General features: G+C 50.8%; 7 protein-coding genes across 7 annotated transcripts; 2 read left to right on the top strand and 5 right to left on the bottom strand.

The window, feature by feature from the left end:
• Positions 1-259: 259 nt before the first annotated feature.
• On the bottom strand, positions 260-2,212 carry HO133_008421 (uncharacterized protein; the record flags this gene model as incomplete). Its single annotated transcript, XM_037299287.1, has 5 exons — positions 260-1,224; positions 1,390-1,534; positions 1,588-1,744; positions 1,811-1,911; positions 1,961-2,212. The coding sequence occupies 5 exons, from the start codon at positions 2,210-2,212 to the stop codon at positions 260-262; spliced, it is 1,620 nt and encodes a 539-aa protein (XP_037155288.1).
• Positions 2,213-4,069: 1,857 nt separating this feature from the next.
• On the bottom strand, positions 4,070-4,430 carry HO133_008420 (uncharacterized protein; the record flags this gene model as incomplete). Its single annotated transcript, XM_037299286.1, has 2 exons — positions 4,070-4,269; positions 4,334-4,430. 2 exons carry the CDS (start codon positions 4,428-4,430, stop codon positions 4,070-4,072), a joined length of 297 nt encoding a protein of 98 aa, XP_037155287.1.
• A 1,936-nt stretch (positions 4,431-6,366) lies between these two features.
• Positions 6,367-7,083, bottom strand: HO133_008419 (uncharacterized protein; the record flags this gene model as incomplete). The annotated part of the gene is made up of 1 exon (XM_037299285.1): positions 6,367-7,083. One exon carries the CDS (start codon positions 7,081-7,083, stop codon positions 6,367-6,369), a length of 717 nt encoding a protein of 238 aa, XP_037155286.1.
• A 205-nt stretch (positions 7,084-7,288) lies between these two features.
• HO133_008418 (uncharacterized protein) lies at positions 7,289-9,370 on the bottom strand (the record flags this gene model as incomplete). The annotated part of the gene is made up of 3 exons (XM_037299284.1): positions 7,289-8,413; positions 8,471-9,171; positions 9,322-9,370. 3 exons carry the CDS (start codon positions 9,368-9,370, stop codon positions 7,289-7,291), a joined length of 1,875 nt encoding a protein of 624 aa, XP_037155285.1.
• A 2,201-nt stretch (positions 9,371-11,571) lies between these two features.
• On the top strand, positions 11,572-13,854 carry HO133_008417 (uncharacterized protein; the record flags this gene model as incomplete). The annotated part of the gene is made up of 5 exons (XM_037299283.1): positions 11,572-11,619; positions 11,674-11,959; positions 12,047-12,237; positions 12,298-12,409; positions 12,464-13,854. 5 exons carry the CDS (start codon positions 11,572-11,574, stop codon positions 13,852-13,854), a joined length of 2,028 nt encoding a protein of 675 aa, XP_037155284.1.
• A 266-nt stretch (positions 13,855-14,120) lies between these two features.
• Positions 14,121-15,203, bottom strand: HO133_008416 (uncharacterized protein; the record flags this gene model as incomplete). Its single annotated transcript, XM_037299282.1, has 2 exons — positions 14,121-14,627; positions 14,715-15,203. 2 exons carry the CDS (start codon positions 15,201-15,203, stop codon positions 14,121-14,123), a joined length of 996 nt encoding a protein of 331 aa, XP_037155283.1.
• A 502-nt stretch (positions 15,204-15,705) lies between these two features.
• HO133_008415 (uncharacterized protein) lies at positions 15,706-18,349 on the top strand (the record flags this gene model as incomplete). The annotated part of the gene is made up of 4 exons (XM_037299281.1): positions 15,706-15,973; positions 16,333-16,464; positions 16,514-17,170; positions 17,682-18,349. The coding sequence occupies 4 exons, from the start codon at positions 15,706-15,708 to the stop codon at positions 18,347-18,349; spliced, it is 1,725 nt and encodes a 574-aa protein (XP_037155282.1).
• Positions 18,350-18,973: the final 624 nt, after the last annotated feature.

The raw sequence follows: 18,973 nt of genomic DNA, 5'->3' as shown, positions 1-18,973 counted from the left end.
TTGTAGCAGGAGATGATACTGCTAATGGGTTCGAATGTGGCAGGAAGTCGCTGAGTTGTGCGTGAAGTGTTGGCTGCTACCGCAACAGCCTTACAGACTTGGCGTCACGTGAGAGAATGAATATCGTAAGAAATCCTTGGATCCTCATTGAAACATTACGTATATATAGATATTTCGGAGGTTCCCGAGTTTATCGACTAAGACTCTTCTCCCTTATGAACCCTAAACTCTATGCGTCAGTTCCTATTCCAGCTCAATGTCACATCTTCGACTTACAGCTTGCCAACATTGCACAGCAAGCTATGCCCAGTGAGAATGTAAACCCGTTCCTCGTCGAACTGGCATAGCATTGCCGGACAGCTTCTCGCACTGCTGGCTCCAAAGTCTTGACATAGTCCAAGCTCTCTCGTACTCTCTTCACGATATCGTCCGCGTCATTTCCGCTTAGATGTTCCCGCAGTTGGTTCTTTAAAGATTGCTGAACGACGCTGGCAGTTAAAGACAAGACTACAACGGAACCAAGAGACCGGAATAAGTACGAGCACGCTGTCGCAATGGCCTGATCTTCTGGTGCAGCATTGGCGATCAGCCCGATTAGGGTAGTGGTGGTTCCGATTCCAAGGCAGAAACCACCCATGACGAGTCCAACCGAGATACCATACGTATTGTTGACTACCAATCCTGTGCACAGGATGATCAGGAGGGTTCCGAAGGTCGAGGTTGAATATGCCAGAACAGTGAGCCAATAGTACTTTCCCGTCCTCTGCATCAGGAGGCCACCAGAAAGAGATCCCGAGACGGCAGCGACAACATTTGGTAGAAGCCTCACCCCAGCTTGGGTAGCAGAGAACCCATCAACGGCCTGGTAGAAGAGTGGAATATAGAAGAGTACTGTCATCCATCCTCCGAACGCGAAAAAATTGCAAAGGTAGCAGGCCACAAGGCTCCTTTTGAAGATGATGCGTCCAGGCGCAAATGGTTCGGCCGCCAGCTTGAGCTCGACAACTATAAAGAGAAGGAACAATGGGAATGAGATACAGAGCGAAGTGATGGTGATTGGGGCCGACCAGGAGTCATTTGAACCTCGATCCAATCCAAGGAGCAGGAGGAAAATCGCTGCTACGAGCAGGAAGGCGCCTAAGAAGTCAATTCGCCGCAATTTGGTCTTCCAGTCCGAGGATTCTTGCTCGGGAAGTTTTAAGACAAGAGCAACGCTGAGAAAAGCTGCAGCACACATTGGTGCTTGTGCCAGGAAAGCCCTTGGTGGTGTTAGCCTACGACAATCGAGAAGCTGGGGTCCACATACCATCGCCAACTGACTTGGTCCGCCAACAGACCGCCTACTACGGGTTAGTATACAGCTTCCATCGGAGGACAGCGAACACGTACCGAGTGGTGCACCGCAGCCAGCCCCTGAGGCATAGATGATGTTGATTATCCCTTGCCAGGTCCCTCTCTCTCGAAGCGGTACGATGTCACTCAGTATGATCGAGACAACGGTCGTCATTCCTCCACCACCGATACCTGCAAAGGCCTTAAGGCATATTTCAGCCCCGCCGAAACCTAGCCCTCCATTGTGTATCTTACTCTGGCAGCAATGAGTTCGTTCATGTTCCTCGCTAAACCACACCAGAGACAACCGAGGCCAAAGATCGCATAGCCGAAGAGAAGGCAGGACTTTCTTCCGAAGATGTCGCTCATCTTTCCGTACAGCGGTTGGAAGGAGCTCAGTGTGAGGAAGTAGCTATGCTCATAAAGCATCAGCTGTAAACTTAAGAGGTCTTGGAGTACTGAGTGGGAAGGCGCTCACGCTGTGGCAATCCATGAAGTATTTTCCAACGACTTCAAATCGCTACCAATTTTCCCATAACAGGATACGATAATGGTCTGGTCTGCAGCTGAAAGGAATATCTAGAGAATGTCAGGTCGTGAATTCATGCAACGATGAAGAAGGCCTTACACCAATCCCGATTGCTGGCACGATGTACCAGAGCTTCGCTTTCACATCTGGCATGCCTTCATATTGGTGACCTCGATCCTCGCCGTTGGTTTGGCTTTCCTCATCCTCCGCAGGCTTCGCGTCTCCATTTGGATGCCCAGTGGCCCCAATTTCGCTGGGAGGCACACTGTTGGGAGTGAGACTAGGATCTGGCAAAGCAGCGGTGGGGTTTGCCAGCAGAGGAGAGGTCTCCGTGGCCTCTTGATGCTGCATCGCGGGAGACTTTGGAGCTCAATAGCTCTGTCCCCTTCTGAAAAATGCTCTAAGGTGCCATCTTAGAGGAGGCTCGGTTTCACTGATGGCTCCGGAGGTGTCGTAGCATGTTTTAGAGACGTTGCCATGGCGGGATAGATAACCAGAACTTCATAGGGAAGGTTTCCCGAGTTGACCAATCTGTCACGTGCCACAGCAATCACGATGTTGACCATTCATCAATGTCTATATTGCTCTCTACTTCTACATGATTTGTGCTCTCAATATATCAAACGAGTATTCTCTTTACACTATCTAACAGTAGTAAATCTTATAACGGCCCACACTATCGATACAGCAGTAGTCAACTACCTGGTCTTGCCGCGATGGTTTACTGATGAATTCTACAAGCTGACTGTAAAGCATGTGTCGATGAAAGAATCTCATCTGGGACAACATTAAAGACGCCAGAGTCAACTGCACAGTGACTGGCAAGTGTGATATTGTCTACTGAAGCAGTGTTACTAGAAGAGGGTAATGAAATTGTTCTCGACGTGGATAATGTCATCTTGCTCATGCCTAATCCCGGTTGACTTCCTTCTCTCTTGATGCTACTTTCTCTCACCCAAAAAGGTTCGACCTTTTGTGCCGCCTTGATAACCAGACCAGATCTATTCGAAAAACTTCTTTATCACTCTCAGTTGCATCACAATGCTTACAACTTTCTCGTGTGCTGTGGCAATCAAGGCGAGCCTTGGCCCTGGTGTAATGGCTTGTGGATTGACTTCAGTAAGATTTATATGTATTTTGATGAAAGCGAGCCACTCTGTGAAGCCTGATAATCCGTCAATCAGCGCTCTTTCATGGGTAGGGTAGAGCCTGTGCATATTGGTAGAAACACCCACGTGATGCAAGTATCTAAAGACGTCTTAGTAAGTAGCATTACTAGCTGCAGCAGACATGTTAAAGCTTTTGGAACGCTTTGTTGTTGGAGAGTATCTGATTTCGAATAAGCAGAGATACGTTTGACGTGTTTCAGCTGTAATCCCAGCTTTCCCCAGTCTGAGTTGCTGGAATCGCTTGGACCTTCTGCACCCTCCCCAATGAGATAGGACATGACCTCTATGATTCAGTCTAGAGCAAGCAGCTACCCGTCTTTATATGTCGGTGTCTCAGATCTACTCCAGACCTGGATCTCCATCTGTGCTCCACCTGAAACGCTTAAAAGAATCTCATGTCTTGGACAGCTGCACGTGTGTATTTAATCTGAAGTCTTTGTTGTGCAATGGATCATCCTCACAAACTTGTTCCAGTCGGTGTGACTATTCTATGTATGAGAACGACCCACCTTCGCTCTTTAATAGTTCTTCAGACCACTTTCATACCCATCCGCCAGACACCACAGGGTAAGAGACATTCTTCGCACATCAAATCTATTACTATTCGACTAGCGTTCAATTGTCCGAAACCAAGAACAACTAAAATGGACAACGGTACTCAAACCTACGCAGACCCCGAGCACAACAAAGTACTAACCTCGACATTGTCCAGAAATGAAACGCCGGACACAGTGGCGATGTGCGTAGACAAATACAAAATCCTCCACATATTCGATGTCTGCAAATTCTCTCCATTGTATGATTCGTTGAAAACTGGTATCGACCTTGAACCAAATGTTCCAGGAAAGTCTGCTTATAATCTCGTCATGAGCATATGCGACCATGCAGTAACAACTCCAGGAACAATGCGTTTCAAGCAAAACCAGGTGCCGAGTCGCCAATTGTATGACCTTCCTCGCTCTAGGCGTCTCTGCCCAATCCATGCAACTCAGTCTCTCCATTCCCATCGCCCGCAGTCCTTCCATCGCCACATAATGCCCTAGGTACATGTCGGTCGGTCGGCCAAAGTGCTCAGACTCTCCATTGTCGCCAGGGAAGTCTGGACCTGGCAACCCTTGCAACAAGGTGTCTCGCTGGCGACGAAGATACTCCGCGTTTCCTTCAGTGACGGACAGATTGGAATATACATGACGCTGGAATCGGACTTGCCCATGTGCACTTTATCAACAGCGTGGATTGCTAGAAGAGTGATAGTCAGCGCTGGCGTGGTCTGGTGAATAGGAAAGGATTACGGGACACTCACTGTCACATAGCCATACAACAGCGCCACCAGCCTTGATGTCGGGAATGTGCACCATCGTCTTCTGCAGGTCAAGTTGCGGGTGTAGCACTTGGTTCATTTCTTAGGCGTAACCAGGATTTGCGCCTTGAAGACCATTCGTAATTCCAGACGCGTTCTTCAACATCCAATAATCAGGGTCCAAGAACTCTGCGCTATAGTGACCGGCAACTGGCGTCACAGCTTGCGCTCTCGGTGCAAAAAAAGACATCAGCAAACAATACGCCGTAGAAAGATGCAACAGTGGATTGACCATCAGCGTTCCCTCGTTCGGGCCCGTCCGGGACATGGTCAACCATCCTTGGAACACGGGGAACATCAAACATGCTCCAGCCCCACTGTAGAGGTCGCTGATCACTGGCACACTGCAAGATGCCTCTCATGGATCATACTCTTCTCATTTGCCCTGCCAGATCTGGTCGTACACACAACCACGGCCATAGCCTTCCGGCTCCAATCGCTCAACGCTGCCTAAATGAACATGAGGCCCAAGTGCGAAATCGTTGTCATCTGGTTGACGAATTCGTACATGGTCGGCGTAGGAGAGTGAATGGTTGCGAAGTAGAGATCAATGCATCTTCTCTACTTGGATGCCAGAAGTTCATAAGGGAATGCTGAGCTACAATGAGGTTCTTTTGTGGTTGTGCTCGGACCTGCGGCGACGACCAATAGGGCTCAAACACCTGTGAATCAGGGGAAGGGAAAGCTGGAGCCATGAATCACATCAGTACGTTTGCGTCTCAAATCATGTGCAAGTGGCCCTGGTGCACAGAAACGGGGACCGTACCTTTAGTGCAAAAGTTGGCACACATACTCCTCAATTTCGTCTTCACCTTTGTGAGTCGCGACTGTTCGTGTGGAACTTGAACTGATCTCGAAAGTAGATGGGGTTTTAGCGATGCAGAATGTCTACGGACGAACATGATGGGTTCATTATAGTAGAATCGAGAAGTCCTCTTCGTTGGAAGGAGTTTCGCAAGTCTCCGTAGGGTGCTTGATAGTTGGGAAAACGCTCACGCAAGGCAAGCAGCAGATTCGAAACCCTCTGTATATGAATCTTGTGGAAGGAAGTATTCGAAATGTTTCTGATTTTCACACTGACTCCAACCAAGCTATCGCGAGCTGAAAAGTATGGAGAAAGAAGAGTTAGCGCCCGACGACTGGGCGGTGTTGATGACTATTTGTCCAACCATCCCAAACAGCTCATGTCCATCGACAGACGTGTCACTAATGCTACCTCGGGTCCTGTTGACACTACGGCTCGTTCGAGTGAACCTTCGCCATAGAAAGAAGCGTCCACCACGGTTTCGGATGGGTAGACGACTCAGGGTTGCTACCCTGGGTTCTGGTCACGATCGTTCGTTCGCTATCTCAACACTGTGAAACCAAGCGTCCACCACCATATCGGATGGATAAAGTACAAGGAAAGCCGCCCATGCGTGATTTCGGAGAAATCACCTTAGCCCTCTGCGACGTCCATATAATTTCAGCACATCTGGTGGGAATAGAGATGACATAGCATATCGGCCTTCGTTGTCAAGCCGAAGGCTTGGAAGACCTTGCCTTCTAGACCGTCATCCACCTGGCGGATGTGGCGCTGTGAGTCGCCGAAATGACGGCAACACTCGAGGAGTTCTCAGATTTCGAGGATCTTCCCAAAACGGTACCTCAAAAACGTATCGACCATACTCCTCCGAGCTGGCCTCGACTCGGAGTCGCGGGAGCGGATGAGCTAGTCCAGTCACTCGAGAGACTTTCGATAGTGCAGAAGGCGGTGGAGGACGAAACTGCGATGGGACTTATGTGATGCTTCAAAGTGTTTGTTGGCAGCAGAGTTGAGACGAGGCCATTGTTGGCCGCCATTAGAGTGTAGATATTCGAATATCAAGAGCATTCAGTGGGATGTCGTGCGTCTTCCAGCCGACCATCGGATATCTTTCCTCCATATTTCGTACCATGACTCCTCCCCCCTTCCTTCCTTTCAGACCTTAACTACGTCACAACTTTGCCCTCTCTGCTCCTTCCACCACCACCTCCACCCCTTGCACATCCACTTCCTGACAATCTTCGTCCCCCCTCCCACTCACATGCTGCACCACCACAAAATCCACCCTCCCTCCCACCACAACCATAGGTGCATGCCACGTCCCCACTCCATACGTGACGCCCATACCCGGCTCTGCCATAAAGGCCTTCAGATTCTTTAGATCGGGCGGCCCGCCTTGTTTCGATTGAAGCTGTGGAGAGTAGGGCGTTAGGTTTGGGGGCGAAGGCGGGGGAGGAGGAGGGGTGGGAAGGGTGGGTGCGACAATGATGATGGATTTGGTGGTAGAGGTGATGACTGAGGAAGAGGGGGAGGAGGTAGCGAGGGGTATGAATGTTTGCGTAGTGAAAGGATGTCGTTCTAGGACTTTGACGTCGAAGATTTGCCGGCCATTGGATGTGCGGAGAGCTCGTGAGAAGCAGGAGAAGAGACTCATAGACGGCTTGGCGAGGGCACCACTCGGAGAGGTATGGTAAATGGATGTGACAGGTGCTATGTCGGGGAATTTGAGGGCGGTGCCTTGGTTTGCGGAGATGGAGCCGCGGGGCGGAGGGGTTGGTGGGGTCGTGGTAGCGGAGGAGAGTGGGGAGATCAGGACGGTGCCGAAAGGTGCGAAGGCGGAGGGCGTGAGGGGAACAGTATCAACGGTGATGGTGGATGAGGGTGCCATTGTTGGGGGTTTGTAGAATGGTTGGGCCTGCGATGCGCCATGCCGGTAAAGAATACTCCGTTATGATACCATTTCGAGTAATCTTACGGCCACCCAAGTAAAAAATGTTCTAGGAAGAATACGTTATATTCTTTTATTGATTGACATATGTTATTTCTATCTAATGTGATTATTTTTACATATAATATATACACATACAGACAACCTACTCTCGCAGCTTCAGATGATAAGTTTGAAGATCATCTTCAGTCATTGGACCTGGACTCTTCACCATGAGATCATCCCCCTTGCCGCTTTTGGGAAAAGCGATCACATCCCTGAGAGTAGTCTTCTTCTCCGTCCTACTGGCATGGATCATAGCGACCAGCCTGTCAAACCCTAGTGCAATCCCAGCATGAGGCGGACAGCCCGACCTGAGAGCTTCCAGCAGATGGGAGAATTCCGCAACACGCTCGTTGTCCATCTTGAGGATATCACGCATGACGAACTCCTGCATTTCGGCATGATGGATACGTCGGCTGCCTCCACCAATCTCTTCTCCGTTGATTACCAGGTCGTAATGGTCTCCAATAACTTGGGAAGGGTCTGTTAGCAGCAGATCCACGTCCCTGGCCGTTTTCGGTGAGGTAAAGGGGTGATGGGTAGATGCCAGACCAGCGTTACCACCTTGGCCAGGTTCAGAGGAGTTGGAAGGTGAGAAAAGTGGGAAGTCGGTGATCCAGACTGGACTGAAGTCCTTCCAGCCGGGTGGTGAAAGGGTGGTGAGAGCTTTGTAGATTGCGTTGCGCATATCGCCTAGCGCTGTAGATCCACCACTCAGTGGAGCATTCTCGCGAGCTTGTAGAATGACTATACAGCCATCCTGCAGGCCAAACATCCTCTCTAGTTCTTCGACAGCTTCGAAGCCAAAGGCAGACAGGCCCTGAAGGGGCTTGCCGGAGTCGTAGATGAAGATGCCAGGACCCCCTGCAGGATTGTCAAGGAATTGTTTGTTATCTGGGGAGTCGAGGAAGCCACGAATGAAACCACGGATAGTCTCTGTCGGGCCTTCACCTGGAATTATCATTACCTCGACTATAGGTTTCATCAAGGACGTTATCTTGCCAACCAGATCGGCTGGTAAGAGATGGTCGATTCTGGAAAATGGCTGTATCGGAATGCGCAAGTCGGGCTTGTCTGAACCGTACCTCGACATCGCTTGTGTATAGGTCATGCGAGGGAAGGGTTTCGGAAGCTCAACATCTAGGAAGCGTTTCCAAACCGTGCGTATGAGTTCTTCGACGACTGCTATCACATCATCCGCTTCCGCGAAGGATTTCTCTATATCCAACTGAATAATACCAAGTTAGCTTGCATCAGCTAATGACTTCCCAATGGGCATTGTTACCTGAGTAAATTCAGGCTGCCGATCAGCCCGTAAGTCCTCGTCACGAAAGCATCGAGCAAATTGGAAATACTCTCGAATCCCACTCGCCATGAGGATCTGCTTGAATTGCTGAGGACTCTGGGGTAATGCATATGCCAATCCTTTCCTCCTTGTAGGTACGATGAATTCTCGTGCACCCTCAGAAGTGGATTTGAATAGAAGTGGTGTTTCCACCTCAAGAAACCCAAGCTTCGAATGGAATATTTCTCTACAGAGGTATGCAATATCGCCACGAAGACCGAGAGCGCCAGAAATGTGCTGATTCGTCCTGATCTGGAGGTGGCGCTGCTCGGGGGAGAACTCGGAATCAGGCGTCACAATAAAATCGGATGGTAAGTCATTGAGACTTGTTATATCGCACAATTTGAGTTCAAAATCATCAAGTGTCCATGTTGATTTGCTTGATGGGGATTGGCGGTTTCCCGGTTTGGGCCCAAAGAAGCCCCTGAGAGCCACTGGCGTATTTGCCTTTATGGACTTCAGCTTCTCATGAACGTCTTGATCTCCTTCTCTCGGAAAATACGGGGTTGCAACGATCTGGACTCGTTTTTTATACGCTGTATCGAAAAGAGTCACAAAGGATAGCTTTTTGGACAAGTCGGAACGTGGACCAAGGTAACCATGCAACACGACTTCTCTTCCAGGAGACCCAGTTACGTATTCTTCTGAGATGTTCCATACCTTATTATCAGCTTTGGGAAGGCTTACTATGAATGATGTTGATAAGCATCAATGTACGGAGCAAGGTACGGCTAGGGCCGGTACATACGGGATCTTTTAAACTTGTCAATAAATGGTGGCCTACTTCCCACCACTGCATTCTCGTGAAGAAGACAGGAAGACTCGTGCAGCGAGCGACATCTCTGCTGAGCTCGTTCTAACAGGCATCGATGCGAGACATTTGACTGACGAAATAGTACATCCTTAAACACCCCTGTATTTGACAGTCGAACGAAGTTCGACACCTCCACGTAGCTAGACCGGACATTGTGGCATGCTCGCGTGGACATAGAGCTGTTGATGGTTTTCGTCAAGCTAGTGGAGACAACCAATGGCTCTGACTAGATTGACTTTGGTGTCTAGATCTTTGTTTTTAGAGAGCATTGAAAGTCCGAGCTACGTCGTGATAACGAGGTCAAATCCAGGGTTGCCGGTTGAGTGAGTTTTGTGTCCGACGCTCCTACTATTGCTGGAAGGGTTTGAGAAGTCTGTCGTTCGTAAATAGCGCGGGAAATTTGTCTTGGCAACTGTGGGGAGCTAATTTTAGCGTGTGCAGAAAACGTTGGAATACTTGGCACTGAGATTCTCACACACACCCCACCAAAAGTAGTACTGAATAGATGAATCTTCTCCCATATCGCATTCTACCACCTTCCTCATCATATTTGAAGCTCCTGTATATCTCGCTTAGCCGATCCTTGGTGTTTTGCCTTAGTGTTTCGAAATGCCTCCCAATCGACGCAGTCAGGGCCCCCCTACCGACCTCCCCTCCGGCCAGACAGTCCAAGAGGCCTAAGAAGGCGTCCTCCCGTGCCCAAGCGATTGCTGAGGATAGCCAGCCGGGCCCCAGCAACAGTCAGCCAAGCGCAGCTACTCCCGCTCCCAGACCTGAAAGCCCTCATGCCAAAGCCGCCTGTGAACGTCCGGCCCTAAAAGACAATTGGCTAAGCGAGATATACAGGAGCTTCAAATATGATGAGGAAGGTGGTAGAATGCGATATGGGAGAAGATTCATCTACTCAGTACTACTTTTGGTGGGGTGTGTGTGAGAATCTCAGTGCCAAGTATTCCAACGTTTTCTGCACACGCTAATTTCCTAATCAAGCTCTAGTGCATCTTTGCCCGTGTTCCAAAATTCCTCCGCACGAAGGAATCTTTTCTTTCTACATCCTTCCAAGTTTTGAACATGTGAGTCGATGTCCCATCCACGAATTACCAATGAAGCTAATACCTGTTGCAGATGATGAAAGCCTAGAGTGTACCATATGACAAGCTTCCTTCTGATCTGGCATGCGGCTCTCCCTTCACCGGGCTCGAGTGGCTGCTTGTTGGTGACAAAGGGAGTATGAAATCGGCGTTCGGCACACACACCTTGTTACTTCACGGACGCGATGAAGGCATTTCTGATCCTCAAACCTGGAAGGTGTCCTACCATGGACTACATACTGCACGTTCCATCCGCGATTTGGGGCGTTGAAGTGCAAGTCCTGCACAAGAGTTTTATCACCAGCACGCCATGTACATAACGCAATGCATATCCTTGTCAACCTCTTTCTCAAGGCCAAGGTCAATCACATCTCCGTCATCTCTTGCCTATTCCCGCCTTATGTAAGATCTGGAATCATGGCCGTAGGCGCACTAGATGCTCAGCTCAAGCGATACTGAGGGTCAAGATTGCTGCGCGGCAGATTGAGCACAGCGCTGTCAACAGTCCATCATTTCCTGACTACCGATAGTCTCTACATGACTGAACGGACGTAACAACAACGCAACATCTCTGCCTGCCCATTCGACACAACAGAAGATACTTCCATATTTGAGCTCGTCCTCCATAGATTTGACACTGAAACCTCTTCGAGTATCGGAAAATAATATAGAATGCGTGTTATCCTGTCCGAGAAATCAAAGGAGTTTAGAGATATGTAGAAGAAACAATAGTAGATCCGCGGGGACAGCGCCAAGCATCCATTGTCATCCGGCAGGCTGGGCCCCGAATCAGCATACACAAGAGAAGTCGTTCTCGTTGCCACAACTTTAACAGTTCGTTGATGCCACGTTGTAATTGATGCAACGGTAAATAGTTCAAGCGCACCAGGACGACGGCCCTATACGCCTGCTCTAGCGCCCTGCCACCAACACGTGCGCTTCTGATAACTTCCACTGGAGGTACACTCGGACCTAGCAAACAACTTCACAGTGACGACAGCATGACCCCGTTACCGGGGCTTTCGCGATAGCTTCGGTGGAATGCCCGAAAGCCTTCCAACTCCACCTCCAAGACTAGCAGTCTTGCTGCAAACAGCCAAGCCCGCACTTGTCGTTGCGACGGGTGCCCATCTGCCATGTCTGGATCTTTCGAAAAGTCGGTCAAAGGCGGGACGAAGATCAAGGCGAGAAGACCCGTCACGCAGTGCCGCGATCCCTTTGTTGACCTCTAGAGATAGCTCGCCCCACCCAAGGCCAAATATGTCGAACATATCCTAGTCGCAACCCACGCTGGAGAAGCCGGAGTCGCCGAGATCTTTCGAGCCCTACAGAACCGCCTCAGAGATTCAACATGGACAATAGTCTTCAAATCACTAATCATAGTGCATCTCATGGTACGAGAAGGGGAACCCAACGTGACGCTGAAATACGTAGCGGAGTCGCCTTCGAAGCTTGCCATAAGCAATTTCTCAGATGGTACGTCTAAGGAGTATAAGATGGTATCTGCACGGGGGCCGACAGAATGTGGGTCTACATGTTTGTAAAGAGATGGGGCTTTCCCTCACAAGAATCCTACGACTTGAGACTGTGCTAATGGGTGTGAGAGGTTAGTGCAGGTCCAGGGAACCAATATCCGGCATTACTATACCTATCTACTGGCTCGAGCAAAGGCGTACAAAGATACCAGAATAGATTGGGTCAGGGAAGGTCCTACTCGATTAAAGAGACAGACCATAGACAAGGGTCTACTGAGGGAGACGGAAGCTGTGCAGAGTCAAATTTCAAAGCTGCTGCAATGTGATGTGGGTGCTACTTGTTCGAGTCTCGGTACATCGACAGAGGGACACTGACCGCCTTGATAGCTCCTTAATACGGAGGCGGAAAATGAGATCACCGTATGCGCGTTTCGTTTGCTGACTATGGATCTCTTGATACTCTACGGCGTTATGAACGAAGGGACGATCAATGTTCTCGGTACGAACCTTCGTAATCAAAGCGACGAATTGCTGGCTAACGTAGGCCGGTCAGAGCATTACTTTGAAATGTCCAAATACGATGCAGAAAGAGCTCTAGCTATATACAAGACGTTCACTAAGCAGACCAACCTGGTCGTGGAATTCTTGAGCACAGCTAGACAGTATGAGAATGCAACACGACTAGAGATTCCGAAGCTTAAACACGCTCCGACCAGCCTGACTTCTTCTCTGGAAGAATACCTCAAAGATCCAGATTTTGAGATCAACAGACGGCAGTATCTGGCACAGCAAGATGCGAAGAAGGGGAAGAAGAGCACAAGCAATGGGGCGTCAGAGCCTGTGGATGGGTTTTCGAAACTTTCATTGAACAAAGGTGGAGCAAGCAAAGCGCTCCCCGAGCTGAAACTTGCATCACAGCCAGCTCCAGCAAAACCAGAGGCGAAAGGTCCGGCTCCGGATTTGATAGACTTCTTCGATTCAATCGAGCAGAATCAACAACCTATGGCTTCAACGCCTCAGCAGCAAATGCTCAACTTCCAAACGGGACCTCAGTACCAACAACAGCAGGCAATACCACAGCAGACGGGAACTACTGTTCCACAACATAACTTCTTTGCACACACCGGGCAGCAGCCGCAACCACAAAACGGCGGGAATTCCGGCAGTGCAAACCCATTTGGGCAACCTCAAGCACAACAGGCTGTGCAGCAGAATTTTAGTGAAGCCGGCTTCGGCGGTTACAGCCAGCAGCCATTCGCACAACAGCAGGACCTCTTCTCAAGCGCACCACAGAACAGTACCTCGCAGTTTCCAACATCTCAACAGCAGTTCAATACAGGTGAACCCTCCTTTGGTCCTCCGCAGCGATCCTTTACAACGCCGCAATCGTTTGCCCCACAACAGACAGGATTGTCAAACCCGTTCCGACAATCTATGATGCCCCAACCCACAGGAGTTTCGAACTCTTCCTACCAGAATGCTGGACCTGTTGCCTCACCATTACAACATCAATCCACCAATCCTTTCGCCCGTAGCATCTCCAATCAACCCACGGGCCAGATGCAAAATTCTCCATTCGCATCTCAGCCGCCTGCACAAGGATCACCATTCACTTCGCCACCACCCCAACTACAGCAAAACATCCCCTTCACCTCGCAACCTGCGCCCCAACCTCAACAACAACCATCTCCAAATAATCCAGTCACGCCTCATCGAACAGGGACGAACCCTTTCGCGCGCACCGCATCTCCACCTGCAGCATCACCATTAGTGCCCAACCAGACCGGTACCAATCCGTTCCGGCAGAGCGTCTTTATAAATCAGCAAACAGGACAAGGCTGGCAGGCGGGTCAGGGCACGATGGGCGGATTCGAGCAATTAGGCACTGTTCCTATCTTCCCGAGGCCGGGGCAATCGCAGCAACAGCAGGGAGCCTGGCCCTGATGGCCTTGATGAATCTCTTCAGCATTATGAGTGGTGCATTGAGCGGGCGTTTTATGGTGAGGGTAATCATATTTGAGATCCCATGTAATGATACACGAGCTGGTCTATGAGCCAAGCTCAGAAACACACATATGAAATGCCTAAAATGGCACACATATTATCATGTATGGAGCGCCCGTTTTGCTTAGGCTATCAATGAGCCCCAGCATACCATTATAACATGCCCTTAATGCATGATTTTAGTGCTAAGATTGTCCGTAGATCATCTACCACCCAAACCACCCACTAATGGTATCACCCACCGTCGCCTTCCCCTCCTCTCTCCTGCTCTTCCTCAGCCCAATAATATCCGACACCTGCCTCCCCGTCTCCCTCGCCGCCTTCGCGTCCATCACCAGCCCCTTCTCCTCCAACTCCCTCTCCGTCGGCGTCATACCCTTCAACCGCTGCCTCAACGCAGCCTGCGTCTCCGCCGTCAGCAGCGCTTGCGTTTCCGGCATCAGGGGCGGCAGGTCGTCTTTCTTCGCCGCCGCTGCTGGTGCTGGTGATGGAGCCGGAGTCGTTGGTCCCGCGGCAGGCGTTGTGGATCGCGACACCGAGGCGAGGATGGGGGCGAATTGGGGTTCGGGCAGGCCGGCGGCTTTGGCTTCGGCGGCGGCGGCTTCCTGCGCCAGCATGCGGTGGTAGAGGGTGTCGGCGTGCATCTGGATGGCTTCGTCGACGGATTCGGGCCGCGAGTAGGTGGAGAGGTAGCCGAGGGCTTTGAGGAAGCGCTGGACGAGCGAGTATTAGCGTTCTATCACCCAGCCCGGGGTTTTTCTCTTTTGAACAGTCCGTTGATGGAGAGGTGCAGGGCATACCGATTGCATGATGTAACATCTTTCAAACGCCCGGTTTTCCCCCCTGCACATCATCAATTTGTCCCTCCACCGCCCCGTGTCGTAGCAATCGTTCACGGCCAACTGCTCCTCGACGCAGTTCTCCACCGCCGCCCGCCCTATTTGCGCTTTTCGCTCTTTGTAGCCTTCGAGTATGTCGAGGAGTTTCTCTTGGTCGGATTTCGATTCGGCTTCGATGGCCGAGAGGGACTTGTAGGTCGTCCAGAGGTGGGCGTAGCGGCCGTCGGGGTAGAGGGATTCGGGGGGGACGACGGGGGTGGAGGAGGGTTCTGTTTTGGTGGCGGACGCAGGGGTGGTGGTTTCCGGAGGCGGAGCTGGGGGAGGTGGAGCGGGCGTGTATTTTACGGGGGATTCTTTGGAGAGGAAGTCCCGTAGGCTGGGGTCGAGGTCGCGGAGGGGGTCACTGTCGGAGGATTTGGGAGGGTCGGACTTGCCCCAGAGCCAGCCCATGGTTGGCCGGGGTTGGGGATGCAATTGGTCGTTGAGGGTGTGAAGGGAGGGCGGAGAGTCGAGTGCCAAGACATCTGTCAGTCATCACGTGACCTAGACGACCGAGATGATTTTCAGCTTTCCTCACTTGGAGCGCGGCACGAGTACGTACAGAGTACCTCAGTCATATCTGCTCTACTAAGAACGTCAGTAGGTGATCGAGCGATCCATACGCAAAGTTACGTCGTTATAGGTGTTTCTTGACGAACAGTCCATACCGTTTGATACGTGCTTTACAGTACTTGCTTATTACTTGTATCTTTGTCCGCCAAGAGTTTTGCGGGAGATGGACATGATTCACAGGGGTTGCGATGGCCCCTGTTGCTCTGATGGAAATCTTTTGATTAATAATACCCGCGTGAGTCATACATCTACGAAGCTTCGTTTAAAGAAAGAAGAAGTCGTCTCCAGTGGAATGTTGACTTTAGGAACCGACCGCCCTTCCAAGTAATGAAGAGTGACCATGGTGCCAGAACCATACCAAATCTCAGTATCAGATGAGGTACTCAAGGACTTGAAGCAACGTCTCTCAACTGCCAAGTTCCCTGATCAGCTTGAGTACGCGGACCAGGATGTCTGGCAATTTGGTGCGCCCGTTGCTGATATACGTCGACTTGCGAACTACTGGAAAGAAGGCTTCGATTGGAGGAAAGCGGAAGCGACGTTGAATGAATTGCCAAATTACCAAACCAAGCTGGACGTTGACGGTTTCGGCGATCTTGATATTCATTGTAAGGCATCCTCCTCGAACACTGTTTGACATTGCTGTTGGCTAACGAGAGTGACTTCGAGTCGTTCATCAACCATGTACCAAGAGAGGAGCTATTCCACTTTTGTTTTCTCATGGATGTAGGTATTGCCACAGGAGCTTTTACGCCGTCTCCTTCTCGGTTTTGCCAGCTTCAATTGACGGACGCTATTAGGGCCAGGATCATTTATTGAGGTAAGGAAGTTATTGCCTTTCCTCAACGGAGACGGAAATGCCCCTGGATTCCATCTCGTAGCGCCCTCACTACCCAATGTAAGTACGGATTCGTCAAACAAATGACCCTGCCGGCAAACCACTCCGCCATCGTAAATTCCCGTTCAGCATTAAGGAGGGAAGCTGAGCTAAACCTTCAGTTCGGGTTTTCCGACGGCATCAACAAGAAAGGGTTTACACTCACGAAGTACGCCGAAACATGTCACAAGCTGATGCTTCAGCTTGGGTACGATCAATATGGTAGGCTGCCCTCTGACTGTCCGGTACATCATACCTGATATTTTGATAGTCACACAAGGCGGAGACTGGGGATTTTCAGTGACGCGAGCGATCGGCCTGCAATACCCCGACCATTGCAAAGCGTCCCACATCAACCTGGTCCTCGGACAAGCCCCAAAACTCGCTCAACAACCGCTCCTGGCCCTCCAGCACGCCATATCCCCGTACAACGCTCGCGAAAAAGCGGGACACGAGAGATCAGCATGGTTCATGAATGAGGGTTATGGATACAACCTCCTTCAGAGCACCAAACCCCAGACCGTCGGCTACGCACTCGCTGACAGCCCCACCGCCCTCCTGGCCTGGATTTTCGAAAAGCTGCACGACTGGACCGACGGCTACCGGTGGACCGACGACGAGATTCTGACATGGGTATCGATCTACTGGTTTTCGAAAGCCGGACCCGCAGCGAGTGTCCGGATCTATTACGAAGCTACCCACCCTGAACCCTTCTCGAGCATTTCGACACCCACGCTGCGCGGATGGATTCCGCATGTTAAATTGGGCGTTGCACATTTTCCGAGAGAGATCACCGTCGTGCCGAAGACTTGGGCGCAGACGCTCGGTCCAGTGGTTTTCCAAAGTGAGCATGAGAAGGGTGGTCATTTCGCGGCGTGGGAGAGGCCGGAGGCTATCGTTGAGGACTTGCGGAAGATGTTTGGGAAGGGTGGGCCTTGCTACGGCGTGATACCGGGAAAGTCTGGGTATTAGGTGCGAAGGTGGGTCTATGACGAGGACGACGATGCAGAAGGGCATTGGCTTTCAGATAGTGTCTCTTGATATATTTACAAGAGATTCCTTCCCTTTGTTCACTGCCCGACTTGGATCAAAGGCACGACGAAGGGTGACCTGGATGCGATAGCTAACCGGTGCGCACTTGTTGCGGTCTTTTGCCAACATGTGGGCGATGAGAAGTTGTGGTCGGATTTTTGTCAAAACTTTTACGGCACTATCAGTTGTGGTGTAGGACAACGAACGCCTCCAGAGCATCCCTTCAGCGCAACTGGTTCGTCTCATTGAGCAGAAAATGTCTTTGCGTGAACAATTTCTTTGTCTGAATCGTTCCTTTGTCTCTGCCCCATCGATTCACTGGTCTATATCTATCCATATCCCTCTTGCGTTTTCTCATCCTGCAGACGCCACTCAGAAGGAATAATACAACTCATCTTCCACCTCAGCATCCCCCAAACATGTCTCACAACCCGACCGACATTCGTCCGGACGAGGAAGCTCTTGCGGCCTTGCTCATAATCGCGGCCTTGAGCTTCGCGGAAGCCTCTTCGCGGTCGCGAAGACAGCTGCAAAGCGCTTCGTTGGATCCATCAGTAAGAAAGACGCGTGTGGAAGTCAGGTTGAGCAGGGGCATGAACAGATGAAGGGGCAACGTCGTGTTGCAGATGATAGAGATGATACAAATTCTGACCAGGATCATCAGTCGAGGATCGAAGACAACAGCTTCGTCTCACGGACTTGTATCCTACAGGAGACGAAACCCGACAAAAAGAATGCGAGACCCCAGCCCATCCAAGCCAAAACTCTCCTCCTCTCCGCCCAGCGCGCCCGTGACCGGGAGCAAGGCTTGGCGGCCATTCGGGCCTGGGAACTTTCTACGACGAGTCATGAGAAGGAGATGCGCGAGCGAGAGCGCTCTCCGTCGCTTCACCAGCGCGGGATTAGGCGGACTGTGAGACGCGACGTTTCCCGAATGATGGGCGTGCACGCTGTGAGTGCTTGGGAGCGGGCTGTGACGCGTAGGTCTCGGCGAGATCAGGTGGGGGGACAGGAGCGTCCTCCACGCGTTGAGAAGGACGTACGCATTGTTCTCTGGGCGGCTCGTCGTGCTTAGGTGAGCGGGGTTCTTGGAGTCAGCGTTCTGGGTGGTGTTTTGGAAATCTATAGGTGTTGTATTTAATGGATGTGGTTTTTTTACTACTTGCTGTTTAAAATACTCGTGATACTCGTCTCGAAGAGCTGGATTTACTCAGATTTTCGGGACGGATAAGCCTGACTGCGGTCCCCCTATTCTACATTGTCATACTCCTGGTCGCTGGAGTGTGAACTGGTGAGATTACACGGTGTATCATTGGTGAGAAGATCGCGAAGCACAACCGTTGGACGAGTCCCGATTGTACCCTCCCTTGTTATGGTTGAGTCGCCGCTTGTGAGCGTCCCGTAGGTCTGTGTCCTTTCCCTGTGTTTGCACAAGACGTCACTGGCGAGATTGCGAATGGTCCTACAGCTCGAAGTGAAGTTTTCGAGGTCGCCGTTGGGGATTGTGTCGACGATAAGGAGCAAGACTTTGTTGGGAATTTTGAGAAGTTAAGACATAGTGCGCACCTTGATAAATGATGAAAAGGGACACAAAATTGGTGGATTGTGTATGCATCAGGGGGCAGGCGGGACCGGATTTTTCACCCTCTGTTTTTTGCATAGCAAGCTCAGAGGACTCCATAGCATGAATTATACTACC

Source organism: Letharia lupina (assembly GCF_014066315.1).
Source record: "Letharia lupina isolate WasteWater1 chromosome Unknown contig_5, whole genome shotgun sequence".
NCBI lineage: Eukaryota > Fungi > Ascomycota > Lecanoromycetes > Lecanorales > Parmeliaceae > Letharia > Letharia lupina.
The sequence above is the reverse complement of the archived record's forward strand: the minus strand, read 5'-3'. Positions and strand labels throughout refer to the sequence as shown.